The sequence below is a fragment of the Pteronotus mesoamericanus genome, unplaced genomic scaffold, assembly GCF_021234165.1.
Source record: "Pteronotus mesoamericanus isolate MK-2021 breed Mesoamerican mustached bat unplaced genomic scaffold, CSHL_Meso_final scaffold_21, whole genome shotgun sequence".
Taxonomy (NCBI): domain Eukaryota; kingdom Metazoa; phylum Chordata; class Mammalia; order Chiroptera; family Mormoopidae; genus Pteronotus; species Pteronotus mesoamericanus.
In genome coordinates, this window is record NW_026555310.1 from 29,969,575 (window position 1) to 29,986,246 (window position 16,672).

The following is a 16,672-nucleotide window of genomic DNA, read 5'->3' on the forward strand; positions in this document are numbered from 1 at the left end:
TGCTCAATGATGCATTTGAATTAAATAAAAGCTGTTTGCAGAAAAATCAAGATTTAGTAGTCTCTGTAAAATGGTTATTTAAACTTAATTATAAACAATCAAAAGATTTTTTAGAAAATGAACAAGAGATGCCACACTGATAAGGTACTCCAGTGGCAGGAATTGTTACACTGTCTGATATAAGTAAAAATTGGTACATGGCAACTGTGTTACAATACTTAAATCAAGTAATTTGGAAAACTTGTAAATGTCAGATTGAGTATTAGTGTTTTACATGCATTGTATTTCACATATTTTTATTCCCACTTTCATTAGCACTCCAGGTTACTAGACACTAAATATTTTTAAAGGTCGTACATTGCAAATTTCAAAGCTACGATGTATTCCAAATCTCACTGACCGCAGTGCCTAATGACTGAATTATTCAATTACATTTACTGATTTATTCCATTTCACTCTGTACTAAAGCTACCTTCACAGAATTTGACAGCAAAAGGGTTTTTCTGGATATTTGCACCAACCATAAATGTTCCTTCATAAATGATCTCCAACACATTTATGTATCATTTTGTGGTTTCATATCTTAACCATTAAATAAGTTGCAGGGTATGTGTGTAAAATATATTTAAAAATCCTTTAATGTTCTATTGTTTTTATATTAATTAAGCTTTGGAAAACTTTACTGTGTCATGTAATACTTTTTAATGTAAAATATTTCATTAAAATGTAAATGACCTCTCAGAACTCTACAATTATTCAAAATAAAATATTTGATAGCACCTCTTCTGTCCTATTACCTGATAATTGTAAGTGACTAAATTAAATTAATTTATTGCAGTTCATTACTGTACATGCTAACACTACTATCCCCCCAATTTGAGCACACTCAATCTTTAAACATTAGTGGATTTAAAATTTGCTATTAAAATTGGTGCACTGTTTTTTCCATATAGCATTTTAATATTCACAGTTATTCTAATTGTTAAAATGTTTCAGTGGAATCTGACTTTATAAAGATATTATTCTGGACTACTTTATTTTTTGCTAACTTACTGTTTTTTATTGCTTCAACTAATAATATCATGTTAAACATAGAATATCATTTTAAAAACCATTGTTCTCCCAGAAACCTCTATTTGAGTCTCTACTTAAATTAGAACAAGACTTCACATTGGTCAAGTGCAAAGTGAGCGCTGTTTCTTATCTCACACTCCACCACTTTGACCCTCCGAGGGATCTTATCGTTATGCACATCAAGTGTTAACACTGAAGCACTGATACCATAGGCACCATCGCTGACATTACTCAGCTGCAGAGATGGATCTCCAACAAGAAAACGACTCAGAACAGAATCTGGCAAAGGACTCCAGGAGACAGCAAAGGAAAGGCAAGGGCATGAAAAGCTCCATTTTACAAACTGAACAGCAAATATCCTCTGTGGGAATAAAGATTGAAAATGCTTGTCAAGATCTTCAATGGAACAACAGGGATGACCACTGCAAAGGTGACGTATTTAATAGACACACAGTGTGACTGCTCTAGCAGGTACAGTTGGTGTGAAGAATTGTGGTGGAAAGAAGAGTGATTTAGCTCACATTATTTTTTTTCATTTGTGAGGATCAGAGCTTCAAGCTGCAATACCATATTCTCATATGAATTCTGAGGGCTAATTATATTCAGGCATTGTGTCAGTTGTAGGATTTGACCAACAGCTCACGGAGCATATTTCCTGATGATGCAATGGCATATTCTGAAAGGATGTTTACAGAGATGGAGTTGGTTTTGGACGTTCAAGATTATTTATATGATTCCCTGTGTGTGTGGGCTTTCATGCATGAAAACTGTTTAAATGATATTTCTGTTTCTGGCTCCTCTCACTGCAGATTCCCCATCTCCTCCAGAGAAGCTCATTGCTGGGATCCTGGGAGTCACCTGCCTTATCTTATACATTTTAGTAAGAACGATTCTCTGTAAGTAAGTTTTTGAAATATTTTGAGAGAACTTCTCACTTAAATGAATCTCAGTGCTTCTAAACATTTTATGGCATTATGAAATAGAGGCTTCATTTTAAAGGAAGCGTTTAGATAATTGTGGAATGTTATTCTGAATTTGTCAAATGTGTAAATAAGAGGATAATTGTAGAGAGCTTTTTACTTATATTTATTTATTCTGATTTCATTACTCAAATATATGCTTTGGAAATCTAAAAAATCTTATTGAGAAATACAAATGAATCATTGAGGTTGGTTAAACCAATATTGTAAGAAACGGTGAAGTATGATCCTACACAGTCTTTTGAAATATTCTTCTACTAAATCTTTATTATTGTATTAGTTTTTCTTTGTGAAATCAACTTTGTTTCAGATTTTTCTTCTCCTAAATAGTACACCAAATTTCAAACTAAAGAATTTAAATTATGATGTTTTCATTTAAGCAGTATTAATTTTTATTATGAGAATCACTGTAACTTTTCCTAGGCATTGTAAAACTGGAGAGGGGCAATTGTCCACAGGAGCAAGGATGGAAAAATATAACTGTGATTTCCAAAGTTCTGTTTCTAATATAGTTCATAGTCTTCTCTGTTTTGGAGAAAACAAAAATGTATTTCAAAGAGGATATACATTATAAAATATGGCAATAAATGTTCATGAATAGCAATTATTGGAGAGTTTATTCTTATATTAAGAAGTATATATTTAAAATTACCAAGTCCATCCCTAACTCGGTATGTAGGTAGCTCAGCTAACTAGAAGGTACTCCTGTACACCAAAATATTGCAGGTTGGATTCCTCGTCAAAGCTCACACCTAGGTTGTATGTTCGATCCTTGTTCGGAGCGCATATGGAAGGCAAGTCATCAGTATTTCTCTCTCAAATCATTGCTTTTCTCTCTTTTTCACTCCCTTCCTCTCTCTTTAAAATCAATAAGCCGATCCTTGTGAGTTATAAAAAAAAATGAATAAAATAAAATCACTTCATTGTGATTTTATCATTTTATCAATGAATTTTACACATTCATTGTGACCAATGGGCTTAAATATCCTGCCGCTCTAAAAGATGAACAAATAACGTTGTTATTCTAAAAAAAATAGTTGTATTCATTGACATCCTAGGCATTAGAGAATGGATATATCTGTGTGATTTTTTTAATATGGATTCAAACATGAGAGGATGTGAGATGACCTTTCTCCCTGATTTGTATATGAGTGCATTTTGTTTTATATGTGTCAGCCTGTAAGTGTCCATAGGTATTATGTTGATATATGTATTATGTATATGTAGCTTAATATTTTTAATTCAAATTGTGTTCAGTTAAAATTCATAATTTTTTTGTTCATTAGTGCCTCTAAACACTTCATAATATTATAGAATAAACTCTCATTTTAAAGTATGCCTTTGCAAAATGTTATTCTGAATTTGTCCATTTAAGGTTTAAGTATCAGAGCAATTTTAGAAAGCAATTTACAAATATACATTCATATATCCATATATATATCTGTATTATAATTCAAGGCATTCTTTAGGACACTCTATTGAGAAATACAAAACTAAATTCTTCATATTGATTAATCAGAAGAGTGTTAAGAGTTGGTGAAGTTTGGTTCTCAAGACTTTTGAAATATTTTCCCTGAATTATCATTGCTTCATTAATTTTTCTTAGTAAAGTAATTTTAGTCCATATTATTTTAACCCTAGACAATATACCACATTTCAAAGTAAGAACCAAAGGTATGAGGATTTATTTAGATCCCTAATTCTTTAATAAAATTAAAGAATTTGTTTTTCTAGCCAATGTAACACTGGTGCAGAATGAATCTTCTTCAATAACAGGGATCCAAAAAGGTACATTATTATTTTCTATGTTCAGATATTAGTACAGTTCATACTTTGTCTCTAATATAGTCAAAATTTGTAGCTTTATTGGTGGCAGAATATAAAGTATAATAATGAACAATACATATACATAAATAATGAATATAAAATAGTGTTTCTTATACAAAAATATGAATAAATAGTCATTTAAAATCATCATACCCATTGTTGCCAATTAGCTCAAAGATAATTTTGGTATTCTAAAAATGTAATTTCATTCATTAACATTCAGGACATATAGAAAGTGGATATTTTTGTTTCTGTGTTTGATTAATGTAGGCACATCAATGGGGGAATGAGAAGCTGACCCTTCTCTTTGAGTGCATGTGGGTGTATATATATGAGTGCCTTTTGCTTTATATACACCAGTCTGTGAGGGTATATACATATGCTATGCACAAATGTGTCTACACTTACGCAAATGTCAAAATGAATTTTCATTTTTAAATGTGTATTGTTCTTGGATAACAGTGCATAATCTTTCTCCAGCATATCCTTGTGGTCATTGTCCGCCGGAGTGGATAAGGTATTCCAACAATTGCTACTACATCAGTACTGAACAAAAGACATGGACTGAGAGTTGGATGGCCTGTGCTGCTAAGAACTCTAACCTGCTCTATGTAGATAATGAAGAGGAAATGGTAAGATTCTCAATGTTTCAAACATTTCATTTAAAATTTAAAGAGTATTTTATTTTACATTTTTATAGAATTCATTCATATTTCTGTATATACCTGTCTTTTATTTTATAAATTGTTAATATTTTATTGTTTGACTCAATAATATTTTATTTATATTTATACCATGAATGCTCATTTGATAATATCTAGGTCTTGATTTGCATAGACATCCGCGCTTCAATAAATGATTTTTTTCCCTAAAGTAACTGCTACTTAGTTTCACCATGCATCACGGAAACTAAAGATACCTGTTTGGGCATATTACAATGAAAAGACCCAGGTAATACAAAGGAGATGATAAAACAGAATTTGCCAATCCACTCCTGTGCACTCTCGCATAACTCCTCTTCTTTCCACAATTAACCACCATTCTGATACTTTATATTACAAATTATCTTTGCTTGATGTTGAACTTCATATACTGAGAATCATTCATTACGCATTTTATGTCTCTTCATTAACTCCCATATGATATTTTTCCAATTCAGTTTTGGAAAGTAACTTTAGATCAAGTTTTTTTGATCTAAAGTTGCTTTTTATTTGTTTCATTGTTGCTCAACTGCTGTCGTCCCCTTTTTCCCTCCTCCACCCTGCCTGACCACACACAGCCCACCTCCTACACTCACTTTCTTTGTCCATGGGTCCTTTATACATGTTCCTGGACTTGACCCTGCCCCCCCTTGTCCCCCTGGTTACTGTCAGTTTGTTCTTTATTTCAATGTCTCTGGTTATATTTCGCTTGCTTGTTTCTTTCGTTGACTAGGGTCCACTTATAGGTGAGATCATATGGAATGTGTCTTTCACTGTCCCTGGCTTATTTCAGTAGCATAATGCTCTCCAGTTCCATCCATGCTGTTCGGACAGGTAGGCGTTTCTTCTTTCTTTCTGCTGCATAGTATTCCACTGTGTAAACGTAGCACAGGTTTTTGATCCACACATTTACTGATGGACACTTAGGCAGCTTCCAGCACTTGGCTGTTGTAAATTGCACTGCTATGGACATTGGGGTGCGTAGGTTCTTTTATTTATTTTTTATTTTTTTAAATTAATTTATTTACTTTTTAAATACATTTGTCTCTGCCTTCCCCCCACCTCTTTCCCTTGCCCCATCCCACCTTCCCTCCCTCAGCTCTTCCCCTTTGGTTTTGTCCATGAGTCCTTGCTATATGTTCCTTGACTTTCCCCTTCCCTTCCCTTTCCCTGCCTCCCCCTTCCCTCTTGTCTCTGTTGATTTCTTTTCCTTTCAGTGTTGCTGGTCATATTTTCCTTGCTTCTTTGCATTGTGTTAGGTTCCGCTTATAGGGGAGATCATATGGTATTTGTCTTTCGCCCCCTGGCTTATTTCGCTTAGCATGATGCTCTCCAGTTCCATCCATGCTGTCGCAAAGTTTAGTACTTCTTTTTTCTTTCTGCTGCGTAGTATTCCATTGTGTATATGTACCATAACTTTTTGATCCAGTCATCTACTGATGGGCATTTAGGTTGCTTCCAACACTTGGCTATTGTAAATTGTGCTGCTATGAACATTGGGGTGCATAGGTTCTTTTGTATTGGCGTTTTGGTGTTCTCAGGGTATAGTCCCAGCAGGGGAATCGCTGGATCAAAAGGCAGTTCCATTTTCAGCTTTCTGAGGAAATTCCACACTGCTTTCCATAGTGGCTGCACCAGTCTGCATTCCCACCAACAGTGGACTAGAGTTCCCTTTTCTCCACAGCCTCGCCAGCACCTGTTGTTTGTGGATCTGTTTATGATGGCCATTCTGACCGGTGTGAGGTGGTACCTCATGGTGGTTTTGATCTGCATTTCTCTGATGGCTAGTGATGCTGAGCATCCTTTCAAATGCCTCTGGGCCCTCTGTATCTCCTCCTTAGAAAAGCATCTGCCCAGGTCCTTTGCCCATTTTTTGATTGGCTCGTTTGTCTTCTTGGAGTAAAGTCGAGTGAGTTCTTTGTATATCTTGGTGATCAAACCTCTATCTGATGTATCATTAGCAAATATATTTTCCCAAATGGTTGGCTCCCTTTTCATTTTGCTGATGTTTTCTTTAGCCGTGCAGAAGCTTCTTATTTTGATGAGGTCCCACTTGTTTATTCTTTCCTTTATGTCCCTTGCTTGAGGAGACATATCAGTGAAAAAATTGCTGCGTGGGATATCTGAGAGTTTCCTGCCAATGTTCTCCTCGAGGACTTTGATGGTTCTTTTAAATTGGTGTTTCATGATTCTTATGGTATAATCCCAGCAAAGGAATTGCCAGGTCCAAAGGCAGATCGATTTATAGTTTGTTGAGGAAAATCCATAGAGTTTTCCACAGTGACTGCACCAGTCCGTATTCTTACCAACAGCAAACTAGGGCTCCCTTTTCCCCACAACAGGCCAGCAGGTTGTTGATTTATTAACGATGGCCATTCTGACTGGTGTGAAGTGGTATCTCATTGTGGATTTAATCTGCATTTGTCTGATGGCTAGTGAAGCTGAGCATCCTTTCATATGTGTCTGGACCCTCTGTGTGTCCTCCTTGGAGAAGTGCCTGTTCAGGTCCTTTGTCCATTTTTTAATTGTTTTTTTTTTGTCTTCCTGGACTCCAGTCGTATATTTTGGAGATTAGATCCTTTTCCGAGGTATCATTGGAAAAAATATTTTCCCATATGGTTGGTTCTCTTCATTTTGCTGATATTTCCTTTATCAGCACAGAAGCTTTTTAATTTGATGAAGTCCCATTTGTTTATTTTTTCCTTTATGTCAGTTGCTCTAGGGGACATATTGGTGAAAATATTGCCATGTGGAATATCTGAAATTTTCCTGCCTATGTTCTCCTCTAGGACTTTCATGGTGCTGTGACGTATATTTAAGTTTTGTAACCATCTTGAGTAGACTTTGGTGTATGGTGTATGTTGGTGGTCAATTTCCTATATTATTGCATTTACTTGTAGTTTGTTAATTTTCATAGCTGTATGGTATATACATGGCATTTTTCACCATTCTACTCAGAATATAGGAATATAGTTTTTTTTTAATATGTGGGTATAATGAACAATTATATAATAAAAATCTTTGTTATGTCTTTCTTCCAAAGCATTATATTGTTTTTAAATAATTCATATCATGTATAAATAATACATAATATTTTATATTTATATTACATATAAATATATAATGTATTTATACATTAAAATATTATATTTTTATATATTATATATTTATAATATATTATTAATAAATATATAATATATATTAAATATATTATTATAAAATTAAAATTATTTATAATAAATATAAATATATTTTATATTAATATAAAATATAATGTTTTATATTTATATTATATTTAAACATATAAACATACTTATATGTTTAACATAAAAATTATATATAATTAAATTATAATTTATAACATATATAATTTATATGTTAAAGTTATATTTATAATAATATAATTTATAAATATAGTTACATTATTATAATTGTAATGTGTATAATTTAATTTGTCTTTTTTCCATCAGATTGATATCACAGGGTTGGAGATAGATAGATAGATAGATAGATAGATAGATAGATGGTAAATTTTAAAAAGTATCCCAGCATATTCTAGTTCAGTGTATAAATACACATTGTATTCAATAACTCCATGATCCAAAACAGTACTGCCAGGAATTTTAATGCCATCAGTTTTGATCATGATATAAAAGTGTCATTAAGACATTAATAGGCATTTTCCTGATCAAATAGACTGAACACCCCTCAGAGCACTAATCATTATGAAATTCTCCATTGTGGGAATGAGAAGTGCCTGTTCATGTCTCTTGACCATTTCTCCTGCTCTTTTCCTCCTTAGAAGTTGTTAATTTTGGATATGATTCTTTTTTGAATTTGAAAGATGCAAATGACTTTTTTCACTATCAGTTATATTTTTCATCTCATATTGTAATCTTTTAATGATCAGAATTTATTAATATTACCATAGCCCAATATCTTATTTTGGATGTTTGTGATTATTTTGGACATATTTCAGAAGTTAGTCAAAGCTCATGCAGATCATCTACTGCATTATTCCTTATGGCTCATCTTTTTTCTTCACTGATTGATTTTTACATTTAGGTTCATAGTACTTTGAGAATTTACATTTTTAGGATGCTGTGTTTGTAATGCTATGTGGTAGAAGCAAAGAAACATTGGTATAGGCCCTGGTCAGGTAGGTCAGCTGGTTAGAGCATTGTCCAAATACTCTAAGGTTGTTGGTTAGATTTTCCATCAGGGCACAAACAAGAAGCAACCAAGGAATGCACAAATAAGTGGAACAACAAATTGATTGCTCTCTCTTTCTCTTTCTGTCTCTCTCTCTCAGATCAATAAAAACAAAGTAAATGGTCAGAGTACATGGCTGGGTTGCAGGTCAGGTCCCCAGATGTTCAAGGCAACCAATGGCACGTCGATGTTTCTCTCCCCCTCTCTCTCTTTCCCTTCCCTTCTCTCTAAAAAGAAAAAAATACAAATCTTTAAAAAATAAAAATAAAGTAAAAACCAAACCAAAACAACAACATTGATATAAAAAGACAAGTGAGTTAATTGGCAAAAAGCTAATTCTTTTTTAAATGAAGAAGAGTAAAAATAAAAAAAAACAGAACAAATAAAAAAACAGTCAAACCAATGCAAAGTGCAAGATGCAGAATATAGTCCACAACTTTCCAATATCCATGCATGGTGCCAGATGGGACCCAGACTCATTGGGGATATGTGCATACACCAGGAATACACACTTCCAAAACAATATTGAATGTCAGCATTATCCAAAAACTATCTTTTATTTTTTATTTTTTTAAATTTATTGTTCAGTTACAGTTGTCCCACCTTTTTCCCCATTGCTCACCCCTATCCCATCAGCCCCGCTCCCACAGTCAATCTCCACCCATTGTCCATGCCCTTAAGTCCTCTATTGATGTTTTAAAAAGTTGTGCTTCAAAATGAGTTTGCTGAGAATATCAATGTCATATTTTTTCAAAAATAATTTAGTGTTGAAAATCATCCTCATTGTTTAATATTAACAAAACCTGCATTTAACAATGCACAAATAAATACCAGAGGCAAAAGAATAATAATATAGTCACTTAAAATATAAAGATTGCCTTTACCAATATGGCTCAGTTGGGTGGGCATCTTCCGCAAAGGGGAATGTCACTGGTTCAGTTCCTAGCCAGGGCACACGCCTGTATTGTTGTAGGATTAGTCCCCAGTTGAGTGTAGAAGAAGCAACCAATCGATGTTTCTTTCTTTCTCCCTCCTTTCCTTTCTCTCTAAAAACAAATAGAAAGAATCTTTAAAATAATAAACATAATACAATAAAATACAAAGATTAAGGTTTTTGTTTTATTCTCCCATGCTGACCCAGTTGTAGATTTCTATTTTTCTTTGATGGCTTGTACATCTCACAACAACATGCAAGATTCTTTTTTTGATACTCTGCTGCCCCTGATGGTTGCTAGTTGTCTTTTTGGACATACAGCCTTGCATTTTCAACTTTGGCTTCTATGCTATCAAACCTCTTTGCTCATGAATTATCATTCCCAGATCTTTAAAAAATTCATTAATACCCATAATATCAGCTTCAAGTTGCCTAACAGAAGATTCTCTCTCTCATGAATAAAGTAGAGGTCATCCTCTGTAATTTCGTCATGCTTCACCTGACCTTAAGGGTGAGTTTGGCGTTTCGAGGACATAAGATTCCTTTCTTTTGAACTCTGCTCTAGAAAACCACCAGATACTCTACAGCTGGCTTCCTTCGAACAACAAACTCTTTCTCTTTGTCAGAAGCTGGCCTTTGGACCTTTGGAAGGTTGATCAGTGATGTTGTGAATTCAACAAATAAGTAATCTCCTGTATTTTCCTTTCATACTGTTCGCTGAGAGCAGTAGGAAGAGATCCAAACAGTTTAACGGACTTATCTGTTTCTTTGGCCTGCTGTTGATTAAGATGCTGCTGTTTCTCAAGTAGCTGTTGCCTCAATTCAGGCAAATCTTGAGGTGTTCCACATTGATCAGTCCTTTATATTTCCATAAAAAATTGTCTTCTGGATGATGGATATGCTGGGCCAGCTGGGTGGGGTCCCCTACAATTCCTGGATTGCAGGACTTGGTTGATTTGCCTGGTCACTAACTTCATCTGATGTTGGTGGGTTGTGCAGTTTATTTAGCCATCACCCGCTCTTCTAACTGCAGGCACACTTTGTTTGTTTTTACAAATGCAAAGTAGCCTGCCAGCTTTTCTTTAATTTCTCATAAAATTTGTTTTCTCATAGAATTTTTTGAACATTTTCAATAAGTCTCCATGGATTGGACTTTCCCACAGAAATAATAATTCCTGGGCGTGGAAAAATGGCTCAATGTTATCTTTCAAAAAGTAAGCTTCTTTAGAATGCATATATTTTATTCCCTCATGCTTTCAGTTCAGGAATTAATCTTTGAAGTTAAAAGCAATGTGACAACAATTATATGAAGAATCTATTTAAGCATCTTTGGAGAAAAAATGAGGAAATATTCAGACGTAGTATGTAAATATTACTGTAAATAAATTGTTTATGCATTAAAATATTAAGTTATATATCACCAGATGAATGATTTATTATCTCTGTATTTCAGGTCTTCAAAAACTTCAAAGCTGGAGAATTGTGCATTTGGGGATTTTGACACACAGAAGGTGTATTTTGTATCCTGTTTAGAAAACAGATCGTATGTTTGTAAGCACCAGGCACATTAGCTTACCTACACTTGGCATAATGTTCCTCTCGCCATCTCTGAAGAACACATTTCCAGCTTCTGCAAGAATGCTGCAATTACTTTTGTAAAACTGACTTTTAAGAAATTATTTTGAGACCAGTTTTATTTCACTACAAAATGAAGAGGAAAGTGCTGAGATGTCCCATATTCCCCTGTCCCCCTGAATGCAACGCCTCCCCATTATCAGCGTCACTCACTGGACTGGGATATTTGTTACTGAGAATAAGTCAACATTGACACATCATAGTCAATTAAAATCCAGAGTTTTTCTGATGCTTCATCCTTGGTACTGTAGGATTGTTTTAAAATCTATATTTATGTTAGTCTTTAAAATATATATCCAAATACATATTAAATATTTTTATTTTTTATGAAAAATAGAGACATTTGTTGAAGAAGATACAAGATACAGGAAACGTTGCACATAAGACGTTTGACACTTCAGTCCTCTTCAAAGTTATGACCTTATTGAGGAAATCTGTGTCATTGATACCAGTTTAAATCACGTCATTCAGAAGGTTTTCAGGGACAATGCAGTAAGTGCTGTGCAAATAAAGTGGGGCACAAACCCTACAAAGGTGGTTGACAGCCTGTTGAAAGTGATCTGCATTCTTAAAGGCCTGCAACCAGCAGAACATCTGACAATGTTGGGCATGTACAGACTGCAGTCAGCAAAGACCAATGACTGGCAGCAGGAGAACTAGAAGCTGCTTGGGGGATTCCAAAAACTGCTTTGTGATTTTGATGCAGTATCTTGGCATGAAATATGTAGTGGCAAAATTCATTTTGCAGCTTCTGCTACCAAAGCAGAAGGGACCTCTGCTGAACTTGCTAATGATTTGATTCAAACCTCTACCAAAGGATTATGAATTATAATGTCAAGTACTGTTACTTCTAAGTCTAAAATAACATGAATAATTTTAGACTCCTTTTCAATATAATTGATTTTACACAATCCTGGAATGTTGAAAATGAGGACTGAATATATCAGGAGAGCAAGATATATAAGTCAGACCGTCAGGAGAGAGAAACCAAGGATGATTTAAGGAATTATTAACTATTTGTAGGTATAGCCTGCAGAGAGGGGAAGAAGAAAATTATACAATGTTCTATAGGGTCAATTAGAGAAGAGTACCAACAGGAAGAATATATGGGATCCAGAGGTACCTCCTCAGGGATGGGTTTCAGATATTTTGGCAGACAGTGTCGCTACAGAAAACTGCCAGTCATGTTCACTGGCCTGCTCTAGGAGAGAGTAGTTCCCAGTCTCCTGGCTGATATTGGTGAGGACGGATCTCAAAATATACTGGCAACTCAGAAGGCCTCCCTGCCAAAATGTCAGCAGGCAGAGGCTGGAGAAGAGGGAACTATGGCTGTGACTAGTTACAAAAACTTGCTGGAGGGTGAATACCGCAAGAACTTCCTGCATGCATGCACCTGTCAACCACACAGCTGTAGCCAAAGAAGCGAAAATAGCATGAAACCAGCAAGAGGAGCCCTTTTTGTCCAGTGTCCTTCACTGACAAAGTATCAAGCCAGCTGTCTAGAGAAAGGGTATAGGATCTGATTTGATTATCTCAGAAAGGGCAACATACACAGATTTGGAGCAGAGAGTACTAAATTCTTAATTTGCACTCGAGGTTTCTATGCAACAACTCCAAGGTTTCTCTAGAAAAGCCATGTGACTATGCCACACGTGCTTAGAGAATGGAACCAACACAAATGTCTTCTGAATCTGTTTGGTTCATCATTATCAACAATTGTAGTCATTTTTTTTGGTAGAGACTACTGTTTCATTGGGTAACAATCAGTGTCCTTTGATATCTATTACATATCATTTTTTTTCTCTTCTGGATTTTAGTTATTCTGGAAGGTACCTTGAGATACTAAATTCTTTGTCTTTCCCTTTTGACGTTCTTACTATGCTTAGAAACCTACTTTGATAGAAAAAAATACAGTGTTAAATAATGAGAATATAAAAATTAAAAGGGTAATATATCCATGGGAATTAAACAGTTATTGACAGAATGTGGGATGAAACTTATTATTTGACAATCATTCAGAGATATTTTACTATAATTCACTTGCAAGTGGGAGAGATCCTATGGCTGCTTAATATTTGCAAAATAAATTAATAGTTCCTATACATTCATATCCTTGAATACATAGTCTTTATATTCTCTATATTTATTTAATATTTTCATATAAAGGTAATATGTACATATGCAAAATTAACTTCATATAATATGTATGTTGCAGCTCAGCTGTATCTAGTAGCTGAAGTTGTGTTATAAACAACCCAGTTGTATTGACATTTGCAAACAAGCATTTATTTTACTCAATTTTTCTCAGTTACCCATTTGTGGTTTGGTTGGCTTTCATTTGAGACTGGCAGGGTATATATGGGCTTAGCTTCAGACCACAGATTCAGTTAAGATATTTTTTTATATATTTTATTCTCTGAACAGTGGGCTGCATGATATGTAACCTTCTCATAGCAGCGATTAGCCACTCTCAGCAGGACTAGCAGAAATGTGCTTCTTAATGCCTGTGCTCTGAGCTCATAAACTGTTACTTTCACAAACATTATATTATCCAAACAAGTCACATGGCCAAACTTACTTATTTTCTGCAAAGTATACTCTTCTCATAGTGGTCAGAGAAAAGAAATGTAGATTCATCGAAAAATAATGTAATCTACAATAATAGCCATAGAAACGTGTGCAGGAGGGTTGTGCACCAGCAGTTTTGACCACCTGTAGGAGTTTAGGGAAATCCCAGAAGTCCAAATACAAAATATCCATGTACATTGTGGAGTCACACTGTTCCTCGCGTCATTTGTATACTTCCAGATATGTTTCTTTGTGTTTTAACTCAATTACTTAACATGTTAATAGAATTATAATTTGATGATAGGAATAATTTCTCAAATTTAAAGTACCAATTATCAATATAGGGAAACAAATAGAAATAATCAAACTTTTGAGGAGAAATCACCAAATGAAGTGATCATGAAAATAAGTCTGAGTAGCAAATTAATTGATCAAAACCAATACTACAAAAATAAAAACTGATCAGACTTCTTTGGATGATCTTGCAAAAAAGGTGACTTTTGTGTATATGGTTAAAAGCCAGTTCATCTCAACAGCTACTTCTCTGATATAAAATGACTATGACAAGCAGCATCATAGTGATTGAAGTGTTTGTCTGAGTGGCTCTACTCTTCACAGATGTTCAGTGTAAATACCAAATAAGGAATAAGCAACAAGGTATGGGAATGGGATATGTATTTGAGACCATAATGACTGATATCTTGTGGAGAGAGGGGCAAGTTTGGCGACATTGCTAGTTTTCACACCAACTTCATGTCTTCATCTGAATATTATATTCTCAGTGGAACCAAATGGTATTGCGATTTTCTGTCCAGATGGCATTCCCAGTTATTCTAACTTTCTTCAAGATGTTTTCAAATTGCTATACCTCCAAACATCATATATTTTTATTTCATTTTTTAATTTTTTGCTTATTTAATTACAGTTGTCCCACCATTTTCCCCGTTGTCTGCCAGCCCCCCACATAGTCAGTCCCCACCCTGTTGTCACTGACCATGAGTCATGTATGTACTCATATATTTTAATGTTTTCTGTCTTATACCAAAAATACTTATTCAGTCACCATTCTGGAAGCTTAATCTATGAAGACAAGGTGTCAACAGGGCTATCTTCACCATGAAGATCCAAGGGAGACTATGGACCATGCATGTCTCTTAGTTTTGGGTGTAGCCTGAGTCTTCGGCACTCCTTGGCTTACAGAAATCTTGCTTCAACCTCTGCCTCTGTCATCTCATTGTTCTCATCATGTGTCACTGTCTCTGTGTCCAAATGTCCCTCTTCTTAAAGGATATCATATGTATTAATTAAGGTCCTTCCTTTACTAATATGACTTTAAACTTGATTACATTTGCAAAAGCCCAATTCCAAAATAAGGTCACATTATCAGACTCTAGCAGACATTGATTCTGGGGTGATAGGGGTATGGGCATGTGATACTAGAAAATGACTTAAAAAAAACAGGTTACTGTCTGAGTAAATCTAATGTTTCAGATTTTTAGTCTGAGTATCATTGTAACTGGAAACAGTATTTGGTTTGGTGTTTGTGAAAACTCCATTCCAACTGTGTGTGTGTTAAGGGTGGGAGTGTGAAGTGAAGGCTCTCAGAGGAGAGGGGAAATGTCCTTTCACAAAATCAGAAGCAACAGTTCGCTGAGAATCCATGTCTCCATGATATTTCAAATCTTTCAACATTCTTAACACTTCAAAATATAATAAACATGTTTAGTTTTTTAAGGAAATTACACATTGTTTTCCACAGTGACTGCACCAGTCTGCATTCATACCAACACTGCACTAGGGTTTCCCTTTTCTCCTCATCCTCACCAGCACTTGTTGTTTATTGATTTATTAATGATAGCCATATGACAGATGTGAGGTGATATCCCAAAGTGGTTTTAATTTGCATCTCTCTGATGGCTAGTGATGTTGAGCACCCTTGCATATGTCTCTGGGCCCTCTGTACACCCTCTTTGGAGAACTGCTTATTTAGCTCTTTGGCTCATTTTTTAGTTGGATTGTTTGTTTTCCTGGTGTTGAGTCCTATGAGGTCTTTATATACGTTGGAGATCAAATCATTGTTTGATGTATCATTGGCAAAGATGTTCTCCCATACAGTCAGGTCCCTTTTCATTTTGAAAATGGTTTCTTTAGCCATGCAGAAGATTTTTAGTTTGACGTAGTCCGATTTGTTTAATTTTTTCATTTATTTCTCTTGCCTTAGGAGATATGTTGGCAAAAATATCGTTTCATGGGATAGCTGATATTTTCATGCCTATGTTTTCCTCTAGGACTTTCCTTTATGTTTTCCTCTAGGATTACTTATTTTTGTCTTTTATCCAATTTGAGCTTATTCTGTGTATGGTGTAAGTTGGTGGTCTAGTTTCATTTTCCTACATGTACCAGTCCAGTTTCCCCAGCACCATTTATTGAAGAGGCTATCTTTACTCCATTGTATGTTCATGCCCCCTTTATCAAATATTAATTGACAATAACAAACTAAAAATGGAACTGCCTTTTGATCCAGCCATTCCACAGCTGAGATTATACTCTAAGAATCCTGAGCCACCAATTCAAAAAAACTTATGCACCCCTATGTTCATAGCAGCACTGTATACAATAGCCAAGTGCTGAAAACAGCCTAGGTGCCCAGCTGTAAATGAGTGGATGAAGAAACTGTGGTATATTAATACAATGGAATACTACACAGAAGAAAGAATTAAGAACTCCTATCCTTTGCAGTG

At 34.8% G+C, this 16,672-nt stretch overlaps 1 protein-coding gene and 1 pseudogene across 1 annotated transcript; one reads left to right on the forward strand and one right to left on the reverse strand.

The window, feature by feature from the left end:
* The first annotated feature begins 1,317 nt into the window (after window positions 1-1,317).
* LOC129084617 (NKG2-A/NKG2-B type II integral membrane protein-like) lies at window positions 1,318-11,299 on the forward strand. The gene is made up of 5 exons (XM_054590817.1): window positions 1,318-1,504; window positions 1,884-1,970; window positions 4,344-4,513; window positions 10,842-10,942; window positions 11,182-11,299. The coding sequence occupies exons 1-5, from the start codon at window positions 1,318-1,320 to the stop codon at window positions 11,297-11,299; spliced, it is 663 nt and encodes a 220-aa protein (XP_054446792.1).
* LOC129085074 (syntaxin-7-like) lies at window positions 9,900-10,692 on the reverse strand (annotated as a pseudogene).
* Window positions 11,300-16,672: the final 5,373 nt, after the last annotated feature.